Source organism: Eschrichtius robustus, chromosome 3 (assembly GCF_028021215.1).
Source record: "Eschrichtius robustus isolate mEscRob2 chromosome 3, mEscRob2.pri, whole genome shotgun sequence".
Lineage (NCBI taxonomy): Eukaryota > Metazoa > Chordata > Mammalia > Artiodactyla > Eschrichtiidae > Eschrichtius > Eschrichtius robustus.
The window spans coordinates 137,685,490-137,700,873 of record NC_090826.1 but is presented as its reverse complement, the minus strand read 5'-3'; the positions used below and the strand labels follow the sequence as shown (position 1 = coordinate 137,700,873).

The 15,384-nt window shown below is 42.8% G+C and overlaps 1 protein-coding gene across 1 annotated transcript; it reads right to left on the bottom strand.

The window, feature by feature from the left end:
* Positions 1-1,068: 1,068 nt before the first annotated feature.
* On the bottom strand, positions 1,069-14,864 carry TEX35 (testis expressed 35). Its single transcript, XM_068537631.1, has 9 exons — positions 14,826-14,864; positions 14,053-14,103; positions 13,373-13,441; positions 12,374-12,430; positions 11,610-11,669; positions 2,222-2,292; positions 1,812-2,004; positions 1,413-1,456; positions 1,069-1,129 (listed from the first exon to the last, which is right to left on the bottom strand). Exons 1-9 carry the CDS (start codon positions 14,862-14,864, stop codon positions 1,069-1,071), a joined length of 645 nt encoding a protein of 214 aa, XP_068393732.1.
* Between the last annotated feature and the right edge of the window lie 520 nt (positions 14,865-15,384).

The following is a 15,384-nucleotide window of genomic DNA, read 5'->3' as shown; positions in this document are numbered from 1 at the left end:
TTTTTTAAATGTTTATCTGAAGCACCCAAGGCACCGCTCATGACTATGTAGCCATTAAGAACTTGAACATTTACTAGACCATCTAAAAGTTGAAGCAGCCAACTTAGCAAAGAGACGAAACAAGAAAGAGCTGGTGTGAAATAAAATATGGAATCCCATTAATTCGTCGTTCGTTGAACTGAAGCCAAAGAATCGCACCCATGGCAAGATAGTTTGTTGAAATACTGTTTTCTCTGTATCTTTCTTTGCTCTGGTTTCAAGCCAGAAACCAGGCTTCACCTTCCCTCTGTGGAGGGATTTGGGGCAGGACACAGCGTGGAGAAGTGGGGAGGTCAATGGCTCGTCCCCACCTTTAAAGGCCTCTGAAAGGCTAGGTCTCCTTTGTGTGGGGTTGAGGAAACTTTCCAGAGGATAGGGAGGGTGGATCCTTAGAGCCCAAGAAGGGGACCAAGTTCCTATGAGCAGTGGAGCCTCAAGTCCTGCTTAGTGACGAGACCTCAGACGGAAGCAGTGCAGGCTAGACCCTGGGCCCGGGGGTTCCTCCCATTGCCCAAATTACACACACGTGCACGCGCACACACACACTCACACACACTGCTGGGATCACGCAGAATGGCATCTGATATCTTCAGGGCCTCCCTTCCTCTCTTTTGACCTGGGACGTTTTCAGAACCAGGTGAAGAGGAGGGAAGCAGGGATGAGGGGGGAAGGATCATGCTTAGGAAGACCCTAAGGATGACCTTAAGAATTTTCCACTAAACCATCAGGAAGCAAGAAGAGAGGTTGGAGTCTGAAATACACTGATTTCAATCCAAAAAAGTGACACTCCTTGCACACTCAAGTTTGAGGCTGATATTCAACACTTTGACTCTCGCTTTGGCTTTAAATGAAGATTTTACTCTCCGGGTAGAGGGAGCCAGGGGCAGGGTGGTATGCAAGAGGGCAGCAAGCATTTGCTGTGCAGCTCAAGGAGTGTGGAGAGGCTGAACCAGAGCTGCTGATAGGTCCTGCGGTGGCACTAAGTTGGAACTACGTCCTCAGTCACACAGAAGTTGAAGCACAGATAAATCAGGAATCAGGTCCAGATGCCAAGGGTGAAAAGGATGCCCAGGCCTGGTATGGAAGTTGCCTGTTATATGGGGAGAAAGTCAGGAGCCTGAGGCAAGGTCAGCTCAGCAGCTGGCAAGGCACCCTCCCCTCCACGGGGGCCTCTAGCCAGCAGCCTCCAGGCTGGGTTAAGCAAGTCCTCCTTCCTGTGCCACGTCCTCTAAGACTGAGTGGATGTGAGGGGGGGCAGAACCTGTATAACCATAACCATGGGTGAGATTTGATGGGAATGCACCCCTGAGCACACTGCCTTTGGGAGGACAGGGCACCCGATTGAGATAAGGGGCTTCCATGGATCTACCTACCCCTGATTGTAGTTGTTCTTTGGGGCACACAACAAACATTTCTCCTGTGGAGGACAGAAACGGCACCAGAAAGATCATTTTTCCCTGGTCCAAGATGGCCAGTCTGCTGGGCACCTCATCAGGTCTTGCTATAGGAAAGGACAGAACAGTACAATTGCACTTGGGAGCAGGTGCATCCAGGGTTGAGTCCTACTTGGTCATGGTTTCGGAATCACCCCAGGCCTATAGGGCAAGACCCCAGAGCGGACTCAAGACTAGGGAGGCATCCTGGGGCCAGGAGAGAAGTGGAACCAGTCCTTTACAGCAAGAGGTAAGGGAGTGAGAGAGCCCAGGGGAGGTCGGGGGGAACAGGAACCCAGGGGTGTAACACCGGGGCAGGGTCAGGGAGGGCTTCATTACACAGCAGGTATCACATTGGTGAAGGGACTCCATTGGATCCTTTTTTGGTTGTTGTAGTGCCATCATCTTTTTGTGAAGGGCAAGTGGCGCTCCATCAGCTCCATCCATTTTCTTGAGCCGGATCTGTGGGTCTGTGTCCATCTTTCCTATCAGCCTGAGTTCTTGCTGCTCCTTTGGTCCTCTCCTGAGAGGACTGGGGAGTCACGGAGGGGCAGAATTGGGGAGATAATTTTCAACATGAAAGGAGATAACCAGTAGCATGGTTGGCCGTGGAAGGCCTTGACTACAAGCCACTGGGGAAGAGAAACCAAGCTTCTTGAAGGGTCTGGGAGTCCACTGAACCCCGAGGACACTTAGCAAAGCGAAGGGAGGAGATTCTTTAGGGTTGAGGAGAGACGGGTGCAGGTTACACTCCCAGCTTGCTGTTCTTCTGTATATTTATTAAAACATCCAACTTCTCATCCATATCCTTTTGCATTTCCTTCAAGAGAGAATTCAAAGCTAAAATCATCATCATGAAGGACTTTTGAAGTCCCTTTTCCTGCCTCGTTCTGCAAACCACTCAGAGACCACCGCAGCATCTTACTTCCTCAAGAATCCTTACCAGCCCTGGGTGAAGTGGCTCACTAGGATGTACCTGACATGTGCCACCTCTCCCTGTCTCCTCCCCCATTCCATAATGAAGCTGAAGCACAGGCAGAGTCATTAGGGGCTTGTCCAAAGTCTCCATGTGAGTCAGAGGCCAGGATCTTATTACCTGATCTCACACTTGAATAAAACCCTTATCTGCCTTGGTTCAATGCCTATACAATCATGGAACCAAGAAAACAAACCCCGTGGGCTTCCCTGGTGGTGCAGTGGTTGAGAGTCCACCTGACATTGCAGGGGACACGGGTTCGAGCCCTGGTCCGGGAGGATCCCACATGCCGCGGAGCAACTAAGCCCGTGTGCCACAGCTACTGAGCCTGCGCTCTGGAGCCCACGAGCCACAACTACTGAGCTCGCATGCCACAACTACTGAGCCCGTGAGCCATGGCTACTGAGGCCCGCACGCCTGGAGCCCGTGCTCCGCAACAAGCGAAGCCACCGCAGTGAGAGGCCCGTGCACCACAACAAGGAGTGGCCCCCACTCGCCGCAACTAGAGAAAGCCCGCGCACAGCAGCGAGGACCCAATACAGCCAAAAATAAATAGATAAAATAAATAAATTTATTTAAAAAAAAAGAAAACAAACCCCGTGACCCCCCCAAAGACGTTTCTGACTCCAGTGTTTTGACCCCTGCCATGTACATAGATCCTGTGTATCTGTGTTTGTTCCATCTTTTACCCAACTCCTGGCAGAAATGGTCAACACAAAATAAAGTAGACAGTAGCTCAAATGGCACCTCACATTTATTATTAAGAACTGAAATAATAATAAAATCTTCTTGGCAAATTTTAGATCTATAAAATTTGACCTGGAAAAATTGGATAGAAATAGTGGTCACAAAGAATTTCTAAGATGGTGACAGTATTATTGACAATATCTGTGAAGGACAAAAACAGGGTTGGATTGACTATCACAAAATATAAATGAAAAATAATTTGCTTCAAGGAAAACCATTTTAATAAAAAATGAAAGATCTGGGAAGAGTTTACTGATCTGGGGTAGAAAATTGATCAAGGAATTACACTGTCAGGATGGAAATGATTTCCAAAAAATATCTTCTTGAAAAGCATTTTAAAATGTTTGTATAAATTTTGAATAAGACATTTGTATTTGTAAATAAAGTCAAATATCCTTGAAGTCAATATTCCCCCGGGTCCAAAACATCAGAGTCAAAACGTCCCATATTCTTAAAAGTCTCACCATCACTTCAAACTCATCATGTTCCAAACTGACCTCTTCACTTTCTCTTCTAAATTAGCTGCTTCCCAACTAGCCTGTCACTGTCACCACTTTTTTCTAATCGTCCAGATTAAAACTTTGGTGTCATCATGCATGCTTGCCTCGCCTTCATTCTTTATACTGAATCAATCACCAAGAATGTTATTTTTCCTTCGCTGCGTCTTTCAGATTTACCCTTTTCCTTCTGTTTCTACACTTGGTCCAGCTTTCTTCACCTTGAGTGGGGATGCGGCTTCCAGTTTGATATTCTTGCTCCAGACGGCCCCCACCGGCTCCCCCGGCGCCCCCAGGCCACCTTGCAAGCAGCTGCCAGCTCAGCTTTCTGAAGTGCTGCTCCTAGCATGTTCTTTGATTAAGAATCTCCAGAGGCCTCTTACTGCTTACACAACCAAGTCCCAACCTGTCTGCCTGTCTTTCAGAAGCCTTCATTATCCACCGCCTTTGTGCCCACTCCATTTTATTTCTCACAGTTTCCCCCAATGATCCCTCGTTTATGACTGATCTCCCCACTGACTGTGAGAAGCTTCGCGTTCATCCTGCTTCCATGCTGTGTGCAAGCTGTTCCCGTGCCCGAAATAGCCTCCTTTGTGCCTTGTGATACCCACTAACAAAACACTTACTGTGTTTGCATTTTGATATAGAAATAAGACATGCCCTTTGCAGACAATGTGGACAATACAGAGGAATATAAAAGAAAAAATTAACCTCATCACCTTTCAATAACAGCAATTAACCCTTTTGGTATATTTCTTTCCAGTCTTTTCTCTATATATTTACTTACCAATTTTTTTTCACCTGTTGAGATCAGCCTGTATATATTACTTGCATCTTGCTTTTTCACTTCTCATTAGAAATATTCTTTCTAAATTCTGTCTCCTATAGTGAATTTTCATTATATAGATGTATCGTAATTTTTTTGGCTATTCCTCTACTTTTGAAAATTGTGGTTGTTTATAATTTTTTGCTATTATAAATAATCCTGTGATGAACATCTTTTTATATATACCCATGCTGGCATTTCTGATTATTCTCATAGGTTAAATTCTGAGAAGTCAAGGAGTTGATAAGTCATTGAGTTTTGATATTTTTGATACCTATTGTCTAATTCCTTTTTAGTTTTGTACAAACTTGTACTCCAATCAGCAGTACAAGAGCATTCCTATCTTGCTTTATAATTGTCATAAATTACAACTTGGCTTATTTGAATGTGGCAATTATCTAAGTATTGTTTTCATTTGCAGTTATTTGGTTACTCATGAGGTAAAACTTGTTAATATATTTATTGCTTTTTAGTAATATTCCCCTCTGTGGATTGTTCACATATACGCTTCGCCCATTTTCCTAATTGGTTCTTATTGATTTGTGTGAGCTTTGTATGTTACACATAAAAAGCTTTTGTCTATGTCTATCATATTTGTGGAAAATTATTTCCCCAAAACTGTTGCTTACTTTTTAACTCTGTGTATGGTGCTTTTCTGTTATAATTTAAAAAATTTTTGTATTGTTAAACATTATCAATATTTCCTTTGTGATTTCTTCCATTGTAGTTATATTTAGACCATCCAGTTAAATACATACTTCTTATTTTTATTTTTAAAATTCACTTTATATACTATTTCAGTTTATACTGTTAACTGAGTTAAGCTTTTCCCTTATATAGTCAGGCAATATTCTTTTTTATTGGAGTATAGTTGATTTAAAATGTTGTGTTAGTTTCTGCTGTACAGCAAAGTGCATCAGTTATACCTATACATATATCCACTCCTTTTAAAATTATTTTCCCATGTAGGTCATTACAGAGTATTGAGAAGAGTTCCCTGTGCTATACAGCAGGTTCTTATTAGTCATCAGTTTTATGCACATCAGTGTATACATGTCAATCCCAATCTCCCAATTCATCCCACCACCACCCCTCCCCACCATGGCCACGCCCCGCCGCTTTCCCCCCTTGGTGTCCATACGTTTCTTCTCTACATCTTTCTCTCTATTTCTGCCCTGCAAACCGGTTCATCTGTAGCATTTTTCTAGGTTCCACATGTATGCGTTAATATACGATATTTGTTTTTCTCTTTCTGACTTCACTCTGTTTGACAGTCTCTAGATTCATCCATGTCTCTACAAATGACCCAGTTTTGTTCCTTTTTATGGCTGAGTAATATTCCATTGTATATATGTACTACATCTTCTTTATCCATCCGTCTGTCGATGGGCATTTAGGTTGCTTCCATGACCTGGCTATTGTAAATAGTGCTGCAATAAACATTGGGGTGCATGTGTCTATTTGAATTATGGTTTTCTCTGGGTATATGCCCAGTAGTGGGATTGCTGGGTCATATGGTAATTGTACTTTTAGTTTTTTAAGGAACCTCCATATTGTTCTCCATAGTGGCTGTATCAATTTACATTCCCATCAACAGTGCAAGAGGGTTCCCTTTTCTCCACACCCTCTCCAGCATTTGCTGTTTGTAGACCTTCTGATGATGTCCATTCTAACTGGTGTGAGGTGATACCTCATTGTAGTTTTGATTTGCATTTCTATAATAATTAGTAATGTTGAGCAGCTTTTCATGTGTCTCCTTTGGAGAAATGTCTATTTAGGTCTTCTGCCCATTTTAGGATTGCATTGTTTGTTTTTTTAATAATGAGCTGCATGAGCTGTTTATATATTTTGGAGATTCATCCTTTTCCGTTGATTCGTTTGCAAATATTTTCTTCCATTCTGAGGGTTGTCTTTTCATCTTGTTTGTAGTTTCCTTTGCTTTGCAAAAGCTTTGAAGTTTCATTAGGTCCCATTTGTTTATTTCTGTTTTTATTTCCATTACTCTAGGAGGTGGGTCAAAAAAGTTGTTGCTGATATTTATGTCAAAGAGTATTCTTCCTATGTTTTCCTCTAAGAGTTTTATAGTGTCCAGTCTTACATTTAGGTCTCTAATCCATTTTGAGTTTATTTTTGTGTATGGTGTTAGGGAGTGTTCTAATTTCATTCTTTTACATGTAGCTGTCCAGTTTTCCCAGCACCACTTATTGAAGAGACTGTCTTTTCTCCATTGTATATCCTTGCCTCCTTTGTCATAGATTAGTTGACCATAGGTGCATGGGTTTATCTCTGGGCTTTCTATCCTGTTCCATTGATCTATATTTCTGTTTCTGTGCCAGTACCATATTGTCTTCATTACTGTAGCTTTGTAGTATAGTCCAAAGTCAGGGAGTCTGACTCCTCCAGCTCCGTTTTTTTCCCTCAAGACTGCTTGGGCTACTTGGGGTCTTTTGTGTCTCCATACAAATTTTAAGATTTTTTGTTCTAGTTCTGTAAAAAATGCCGTTGGTAATTTGATAGCAATTGCAGTGAATCTGTAGATTGCTTTGGGTAGTATAGTCATATTCACAATATTGATTCTTCCAATCCAAGAACATGGTATATCTCTCCATCTGTTTGTATCATACTTAATTTCTTTCATCAGTGTCTTATAGTTTTCTGCATACAGGTCTTTTGTCTCCCTAGGTAGGTTTATTCCTAGGTATTTTATTCTTTTTGTTGCAAGGGTAAATGGGAGTGTTCCCTTAATTTCTCTTTCAGATTTTTCATAATTAGTGTATAGGAATGCAAGAGATTTCTGTGCATTAATTGTGTATCTTGCAACTTTACCAAATTCATTGATTAGCTCTAGTAGTTTTCTGGTGGCATCTTTAGGATTCTCTATGTATAGTATCATGTCATCTGCAAACAGTGACAGTTTTGCTTCTTCTTTTCCAATTTGTATTCCTTTTATTTCTTTTTCTTCTCTGATTGTCATAGCTAGGACTTCCAAAACTATGTTAAATAATAGTGGAGAGAGTGGACATCCTTGTCTTGTTCCTGATCTTAGAGGAAATGCTTTCATTTTCTCACCATTCAGAATGATGTTTGCTGTGGGTTTGTCATACGTGGCCTTTATTATGTTGAGGTATGTTCCCTCTATGCCCACCTTCTGGAGCATTTTTATCATAAATGGGTGTTGAATTTTGTGCATCTATTTTCTGCATCTATTGAGATGATCATATGGTTTTTATTCTTCAATTTTTTAATATGGTGTATCACATTGATTGATTTGCGTATATTAAAGAATCCTTGCATCCCTGGGATAAATCTCACTTGATCATGGTGTATGATCCTTCTAATGTGTTGTTGAATTCTGTTTGCTAGTATTTTGTTGAGGATTTTTGTATCTATATTCATCAGTGATATTGGTCTGTAATTTTCTCTTTTTGTAGCATCTTTCTCTCGTTTTGGTATGAGGGTGATGGTGGCCTGGTAGAATGAGTTTGGGAGTGTTCCTTCCTCTGCAATTTTTTGGAATAGTTTGAGAAGGATGGGTGTTAGCCCGTCTCTAAATGTTTGATAGAATTCACCTGTGAAGTCATCTGGTCCTGAACTTCTGTTTGTTGGAATATTTTTAATCCCAGTTTCAATTTCATTACTTGTGATTGGTCTGTTCATAGTTTCTATTTCTTCCTGGCTCAGTCTTTGAAGGTTATACCTTTCTAAGAATCTTTCCATTTCTTCCAGGTTGTCCATTTTATTGGCATAGAGTTGCATGTAGTAGTCTCTTAGGATGCTTTGTATTTCTGTGGTGTCTGTTGTAACTTCTCCTTTTTCATTTCTAATTTTATTGATTTGAGTCCTCTCCCTCTTTTTCTACATGAGTCTGGCTAATGGTTTATCAATTTTGTTTATCTTCTCAAAGAACGAGTTTTTAGTTTTATTGATCTTTGCTCTTGTTTTCTTTGTTTCTATTTCATTTATTTCTGCTCTGATCTTTATGATTTCTTTCCTTCTACTAACTTCGGGCTTTGTTTGTTCTTCTTTCTCTAGTTCCTTTAGGTGTAAGGTTAGATTGTTTATTTGAGATTTTTCTTGTTTCTTGAGGTAGGCTTGTATTGCTATAAACTTCCCTCTTAGAACTGCTTTTGCTGCATCTCATACGTTTTGGATTGTTGTGTTTTTGTTGTCATTTGTCTAGGTATTTTTTGAGTTCCTCTTTGATTTCTTCAGTGATCTCTTTGTTATTTAGTAACATATTGTTTAGCCTCCATGTGTTTGTGTTTTTTACGTTTTTTTCCCCTGTAATTGATTTCTAATCTCATAGCGTTGTGGTCAGAAAAGATGCTTGATATGATATCAATTTTCTTAAATTTACTGAGCCTTGATTTGTGACCTAAGATGTGATCTATCCTGGAGAATGTTCCGTGCGCACTTGAGAAGAGTGTGTAATCTGCTGTTTTTGGATGGAATGTCTTATAAATATCAATTAAATCTATCTGGTCTATTGTGTCATTTAAAGCTTGTGTTTCCTTATTAATTTTCTGTTTGGATGATCTGTCCATTGGTGTAAGTGAGGTGTTAAAGTCCCCCACTATTATTGTGTTACTGTTGATTTCCTCTTTTATAGCTGTTAGCAGTTGCCTTATGTATTGAGGTGCTCCTATGTTGGGTGCATATATATTTATAACTGTTATATCTTCTCGGATTGATCCCTTGATCATTATGTAGTGTCCTTCCTTTTCTCTTATAACATTCTTTATTTTAAAGTCTATTTTATCTGATATGAGTATCATTACTTCATCTTTCTTTTGATTTCCATTTGCATGGAATATCTTTTTCCATCCCCTCACTTTCAGTCTGTATGTGTCCCTAGGTCTGAAGTGGGTCTCTTGTAGACAGCATATATATGGGTCTTGTTTTTGTATCCATTCAGCGAGCCTGTGTCTTTTGCTTGGGGCATTTAATCCATTCACATTTAAGGTAATTATCAAGATGTATGTTCCTATGACCATTTTCTTAATTGTTATGGGTTTGTTTTTGTAGGTCCTTTTCTTCTCTTGTGTTTCCCACTTAGAGAAGTTCCTTTAGCATTTGTTGTTGAGCTGGTTTGGTGGTGCTGAGTTCTCTTAGCTTTTGCTTGTCTGTAAAGCTTTTGATTTCTCCATCAAATCTGAATGAGATCCTTGCCGGGTAGAATAATCTTGGTTGTAGGTTCTTCCTTTCCGTCACTTTAAATATATCATGCCACTCCCTTCTGGCTTGTAGAGTTTCTGCTGAGAAATCAGCTGTTAACCTTATGGGAGTTCCCTTGTATGTTATTTGTCGTTTTTCCCTTGCTGCTTTCAGTAATTTTTCTTTGTCTTTAATTTTGCCAATTTGATTACTATATGTCTTGGCATGTTTCTCCTTGGGTTTATCCTGTATGGGACTCTCTGCACTTCCTGGACTTGGGTGACTATTTCCTTTCCCATGTTAGGGAAGTTTTTGACTATAATCTCTTCAAATATTTTCTCGGGTCCTTTCTCTCTCTCTTCCCCTTTTGGGACCCCTATAATGCGAATGTTGTTGCATTTAATATGTCCCAGAGGTCTCTTAGGCTGTCTTCATTTCTTTTCATTCTTTTTTCTTTATTCTGTTCCATGGCAGTGAATTCCACTGTTCTGTCTTCCAGGTCACTTATCCGTTCTTCTGCCTCAGTTATTCTACTATTGATTCCTTCTAGTGTAGTTTTCATTTCAGTTATTGTATTGTTCATCTCTGTTTGTTTGCTCTTTAATTCTTCTAGGTCTTTGTTAAACATTTCTTGCATCTTCTCGATTTTTGCCTCCATTCTTTTTTTTTTTTAATTTATTTTTGGCTGCGTTGGGTTTTTGTTACTGCGCGTGGGCTTTCTCTAGTGGTAGCGAGCAGGGGCTGCTCTTCGTTGAGGTGTGCGAGCGTCTCATTGTGGTGGCTTCTCTTGTTGCAGAGCATGGGCTCTAGGTGCACGGGCTTCAGTAGCTGCAGTGCGTGGGCTCAGTAGTTGTGGCACGTGGGCTTAGTTACTCCGCGGCATGTGGAATCATCCCGGACCAGGGATCAAACCCGTGTTCCCTGCACTGGCAGGCAGATTCTTAACCACTGTGCCACCAGGGAAGTCCGCAGACCCCATATTAAGAGGTTCTGATATAATTGCTATGGGGTGCAGCCAGGTGCAAAGAGGAGCTGTTCAAAACCACAGTACAGGTGATTCTAACACGTAGCCAATGTTAATAACTACTGCTAATGTGCTAAGGACCTGGTTCTCATCAGGAGCAAGGATCTGAATCACTTAGAGTTTTGAGCAACTGTGCCCAACCTTGGAGGTTTTTATTCAGTTTATCTGGGCCAGGGCCTGGGTAAATGGATTTTAGAAATCCTCAGAAGTGATTCTCAGTGCATCCCTGGCAGAGAGACTGTTACAGGATTATCTATGTTGGTTTCATCATTTGTCTGGTTATCCTTGGCCTGTACCACCTTAATTTGATTATTAAGTTGGCTTCATTATGATTTTAATATCTGGTAGAAGTAATGCCCCCTTACAACTCTTGAAAAATTTATAAATAAATGCTTTTGCCTATTTATGCTTCTGCATTTGTTGTTCTCAATCTTCTACCTGGGGACCATGAACAAAACCCCAGGGTGCCAGCCCCATCCACACAGGACCTGAGCTCTGTTTCCTATATTTGTGCTCCTGGTGATTCTGAAACCCACCGAAGTCTGTAAACTGCTATTCTAGAATCTAGATGATCCTTTTAGTAATTACTGAGTTCAAAAATAATCTTACGGGGCTCTTGGTTAGATTCATATTAAATTTCCAATGCTGCCTTAAGACTCACCTTAAGGTTCACTTCCTCTGAAAGGACTTTTCTGGTTACCCCAACCCGCATTCATTACTCACTTCTCTAAACCCCTGGTTAGTTGACAACCAGTCATCATTTAGCTTGGTACTTACTTGTTATTTTGTTCTTTTTTGCAATAGAGTTTGGGTCTCTTATCAAGTTGTAAGCACTTGCAGGGCAGGCTTGGCATCTCCTTGCATGATTCCTAGTATGGTACTGGCCCATGGAGGGCACTCAGTAAATGCTTACCTTCATAATCTCCACAAATTCATGGAGTTTTTCAAAATCCTTGTCCATTACATCTTTTATCTAGTGAGGAAGAAAGGCAAAGAGCACATTATTGAATGTGGAGTTGTCCTTCAGGCATTTTAAGCTAAGGGCTGCAGCTGCTCCCCTGGAATGAGCTGGATAAAGATTAAGGAATGTTCTAATAATGGCCTACTAAAGCCACTTTCTTCCCAAGAGTCTGTGAAGGGACTATGGTGAGTGTATCATCAAGTCACCACCAGCAGCAGCCTTGGCACAGCTTGGATCTGGTCATTGCAAGGCTGCCATGTGGAGCTCAGACCACAGCTCAGTTACATGTTCTTGCTTGAGCATTTCCTTTGTTCATAAATATGCTACAGGTGATTCCATCAGAGAAACAAGAAGAGGATTCTTTCTCTGCAGCTTGCTCAGGGGAAGAGTATTAGGACAATGGAATTGGTCCCTGACTGCCCCCAAATTCCAGGTCAGTCCCTCTCACTCTGTCACTAAGGTTGTATCTCCCCACCCTTATTAATGAGATATCTTAGAGAGCCCTTATCATTCAAAATTTGGGTTTAAGCATCAAACAAGTAAGAAACAGATAACCTAAGCTGCTGACACTTAAACACTCTAGGGGATTTGGGCTCAGTTGGTTTGATTGCTTTTTCCATGCAATTTCTGATTTTCTTTACTATTCAAAGTTAGGCATTGCATTTTCCTTGAAGCTACACTTTTTCTCCGTGAGCTGAAAAGTCTCATCCTGTTACCTGTTTTATCTCCTCCATTTTTTCCTTGAGCTCTTCCCTCACCTTCCTGAGTTCATTCTGAGGAAATAAAATAGAGAAGGAGTAAAGAAATGTCTTGGATGGAAGGGAAACGGTCAAAAGGAGGAAAGGAAAGATCCTGGGGCCTTGCCAAAAGAGGAGCAGAGAGATAGATGCCAGCAGGGAGGAAAGAAAGGATGCTATTAAGAAAATAGGATAGTGGGACACACAGACATCCTGTACCTCCAGATGTGATGCACTTTGAAAAGGTCATACTTTCGCTCCTGTGGTGTGACCACCGAAAAATGCATGGCCTAAGTCTAATGGTGAGGAAGCATCAGACAACCCAGATTCAGGGTCATTCCACAAAATAAATGATTGGTAATCAAAAATGACAGTGTCCCAAAAGACAAGGTCGAAGAACTGTTCCAGATGAAAAAAGACTGAAGAGTCATGGAAACTAGATGCAAGGTGTGATTCTGGATTGGATCCCAGACCAAAAAAGTTATCTTCTCTTTTGTTATGAAAGACATTAGTGGGATAACTGGTGAAATTAGAATAAGGGCTGTAGGTGAGAACTGTATCAACACTAATTTCCTGCTTTTGATGTTTGGATAATTGTACTGTGGCTGTGTAAGAGAGTGTTCTTGTTTTGAGGAAATATATACCGAAATTTGAGAGAACCTCATGCTCGCAGATGGTTCAGGAAATATATATGTTATATATAGGTGTGTGAATATGAAAGAGAGAAAAAAAAAACCAAGATAAAATGCCAACATTTGGGAATCTGGGGGAAGGGTATAACTCATTGTTCCATTTTTTGGAAAATTTTCTGTAAGTCTGAAATTATTTTAAAATAGAGAGAACCAGAAGGAATGAAGTCACAGGGGCTGGAGCAGAACTGCAGATGCTGGCAGTTTACCTGCTGCAGAAGTTGTTCTGTCGGCCCCACCTGTTCACTGTGCTGATCCAACTTCCTGTCTCCTGGGTCCACACACCTACCTTTAGCTCCTTTGTCCCTCCTGGTTTGGTAAATGGCCCTTCTTGTTTAGCTCTTTTGTAGTCATATGTCTGTTGGTTGAAAACAGAAACGCAGAATATTGGAAACTGCAGGCGTGGGAGGGTGAGGCAGGAGGGATGACTCCAAGTTTCTGCTCCTCCCTTTGGGCCAGTGCAGAGGTAACCTGGCCTCACCTGTGCAGGAGTTTCCTCCATCCTTCTCCCCTCTCTGAGCTCATCTTATTCCACTCCCTTCCTGGCCCACTGGGCCTCAGCTTTCTGTCCCCTCCACAGCCATACTCATTCCCACCTCAGGGCCTCTGTGTGCGCTGCTTTTTCTGCCCACAGCACTCGTCTTTAGCCCTTCAGGGGCCGCAGCCTTGTCCTACAGCTCTCAGCTCAGAGGAAGGCCTTCCTGACACCCTCAACCCACAGCAGCCCCCCGGTCACATCTCCCTATTTTTAATTCTCTGCATCATAGGTAAAACTACTGAATTTTTCCTTATTTATTTAGGTATCTGCTTTGTTCTGTGAGAGCTGAGAGCTTGTCTCTCTCTCAATGTATCCGCCAGCATCTGGGACAAGTCTTGGCCACCAGAAACAGCGAATGACCCCTGACTCCAAGTCGCCTCCCCATGCGTCTCAGGCCTGGCTGCCGGTATGACCTCAAACAAGCTTCTTACTCTGATCAGCTCTGGCTTCAATTCCAGGCAAACTGCCTTGTAGTTCTTGTTCTGCAGAGACAGGAGGCTGGGATTCAGGCTGCCAGGCATCAGGATTGGGGACGACCCTCCACCCACCCAACCCTGCCTGTCCAACTGCGCTTAAGCTCAGGCCCACATACCCCCAGCGCCTGAGCCAAGATAACTCACATTTTCTCATGTTCTACTCCTCTCACGAATGACACCTGCCGGTTCAGCAGGCAGCCCTCTCCCTGGGGAGCTGGCGGGGGTGAGGGCTGGCGGGAGCACTTTAAGATAACTGAAGGAAGCTGTCTAAGTATTTTTTCAGGAGCATTGACTTTGGAGGTAGACAGACAGACTTGAATTCTAGTCTCAGCCGCCCTCCTTACCAGCTGTGTTGACTTAGGCAAGTTATTTAGCCTCTCTGAGCCTTCACTTCCTCGTCTGTAAATCGTGGATGATAATTACCTTTATCTGATGAGATTCTTGTGTGCCTTAAACACGCGGGTAAAATGCGGGCCTGGCTGGGCTCATGGCTCCCGGAGTGGCCGGGGTTGGGGTGGGGCATCTCAGTGCTCCTTGTCCTGGCAGGGGTCCTTCCCACCCCAAGGCCAGGGGTCCATTCCCCACCCTCCTTCCAGCCTGAGAGGCCACGTCATGCTCAAAGGGAGAAAGAAAAGCCAAGGGTTCGCTGGGGACTCTCTGTACCCCCCAACTCCAACCAGTGAGAGTTCAAAGAGGCCCCACATTGGCCAGCAACGTTTCTCCTTTACCAGGTTTGTTTTCTTCAGTTCTGCCCTCTTGGCCGACATGATGGAGGAGGCCAGAGTGTTCTTCAACTTCCCAACCTCCCCACAATGGGCCCCGGGACCAGGCCACTGTCCTATGCAGGTTACAGGCTGAGGTGAGGGCAGGACGCCCACCTCTCTGTGTGTGGAACAGCTGAGGTCACAATGCCCAGGACCCGCATGCCGGCCGGAGTGTCACCGCAACTTTGAGCCTGGGGTGCCTCAGCCGCTGAGAAGAGGACCTCAGGCCGGGTTCCAAAGACACGAAGTCTCCCTCCTGCAAGGGGAGAGGGGCTGTCCTGGAAAGCTCACCCTGAAGGACCACAGCCTGCATGGCCCAAGCACAAGGCACGCCCCAGGAAAAGCAAAAGTTGCTGGCTCCTTTCCCAGCGGGACCCACCCAAAGACCAGGAGAAGGTGTCTGCCCTCAACAACGAGCTTCTCCTGGGAGCCCACACACCTGCTCTCCTGACCCTTCCTCGAGCCTGAAGCTATTTTGGGTTGGGATGCCCTGAAGTCTCTCCGGTTCAAGGTGCACGTACTG

What these genes read in the sequence shown, in the direction of transcription:
- TEX35 (XM_068537631.1), bottom strand. Translation starts at nt 14,864, where the DNA reads ATGTCGGCCAAGAGGGCAGAACTGAAGAAAACAAACCTG. An exon ending in TGAAGCCAGAGCTGATCAGA is followed by an intron (nt 13,442 to 14,052) that starts GTAAGAAGCTTG and finishes TTCAACCAACAG; the next exon opens with ACATATGACTACAAAAGAGC. An exon ending in ACCAATGTGATACCTGCTGT is followed by an intron (nt 1,457 to 1,811) that starts GTAATGAAGCCC and finishes TGTCCTCCACAG; the next exon opens with GAGAAATGTTTGTTGTGTGC.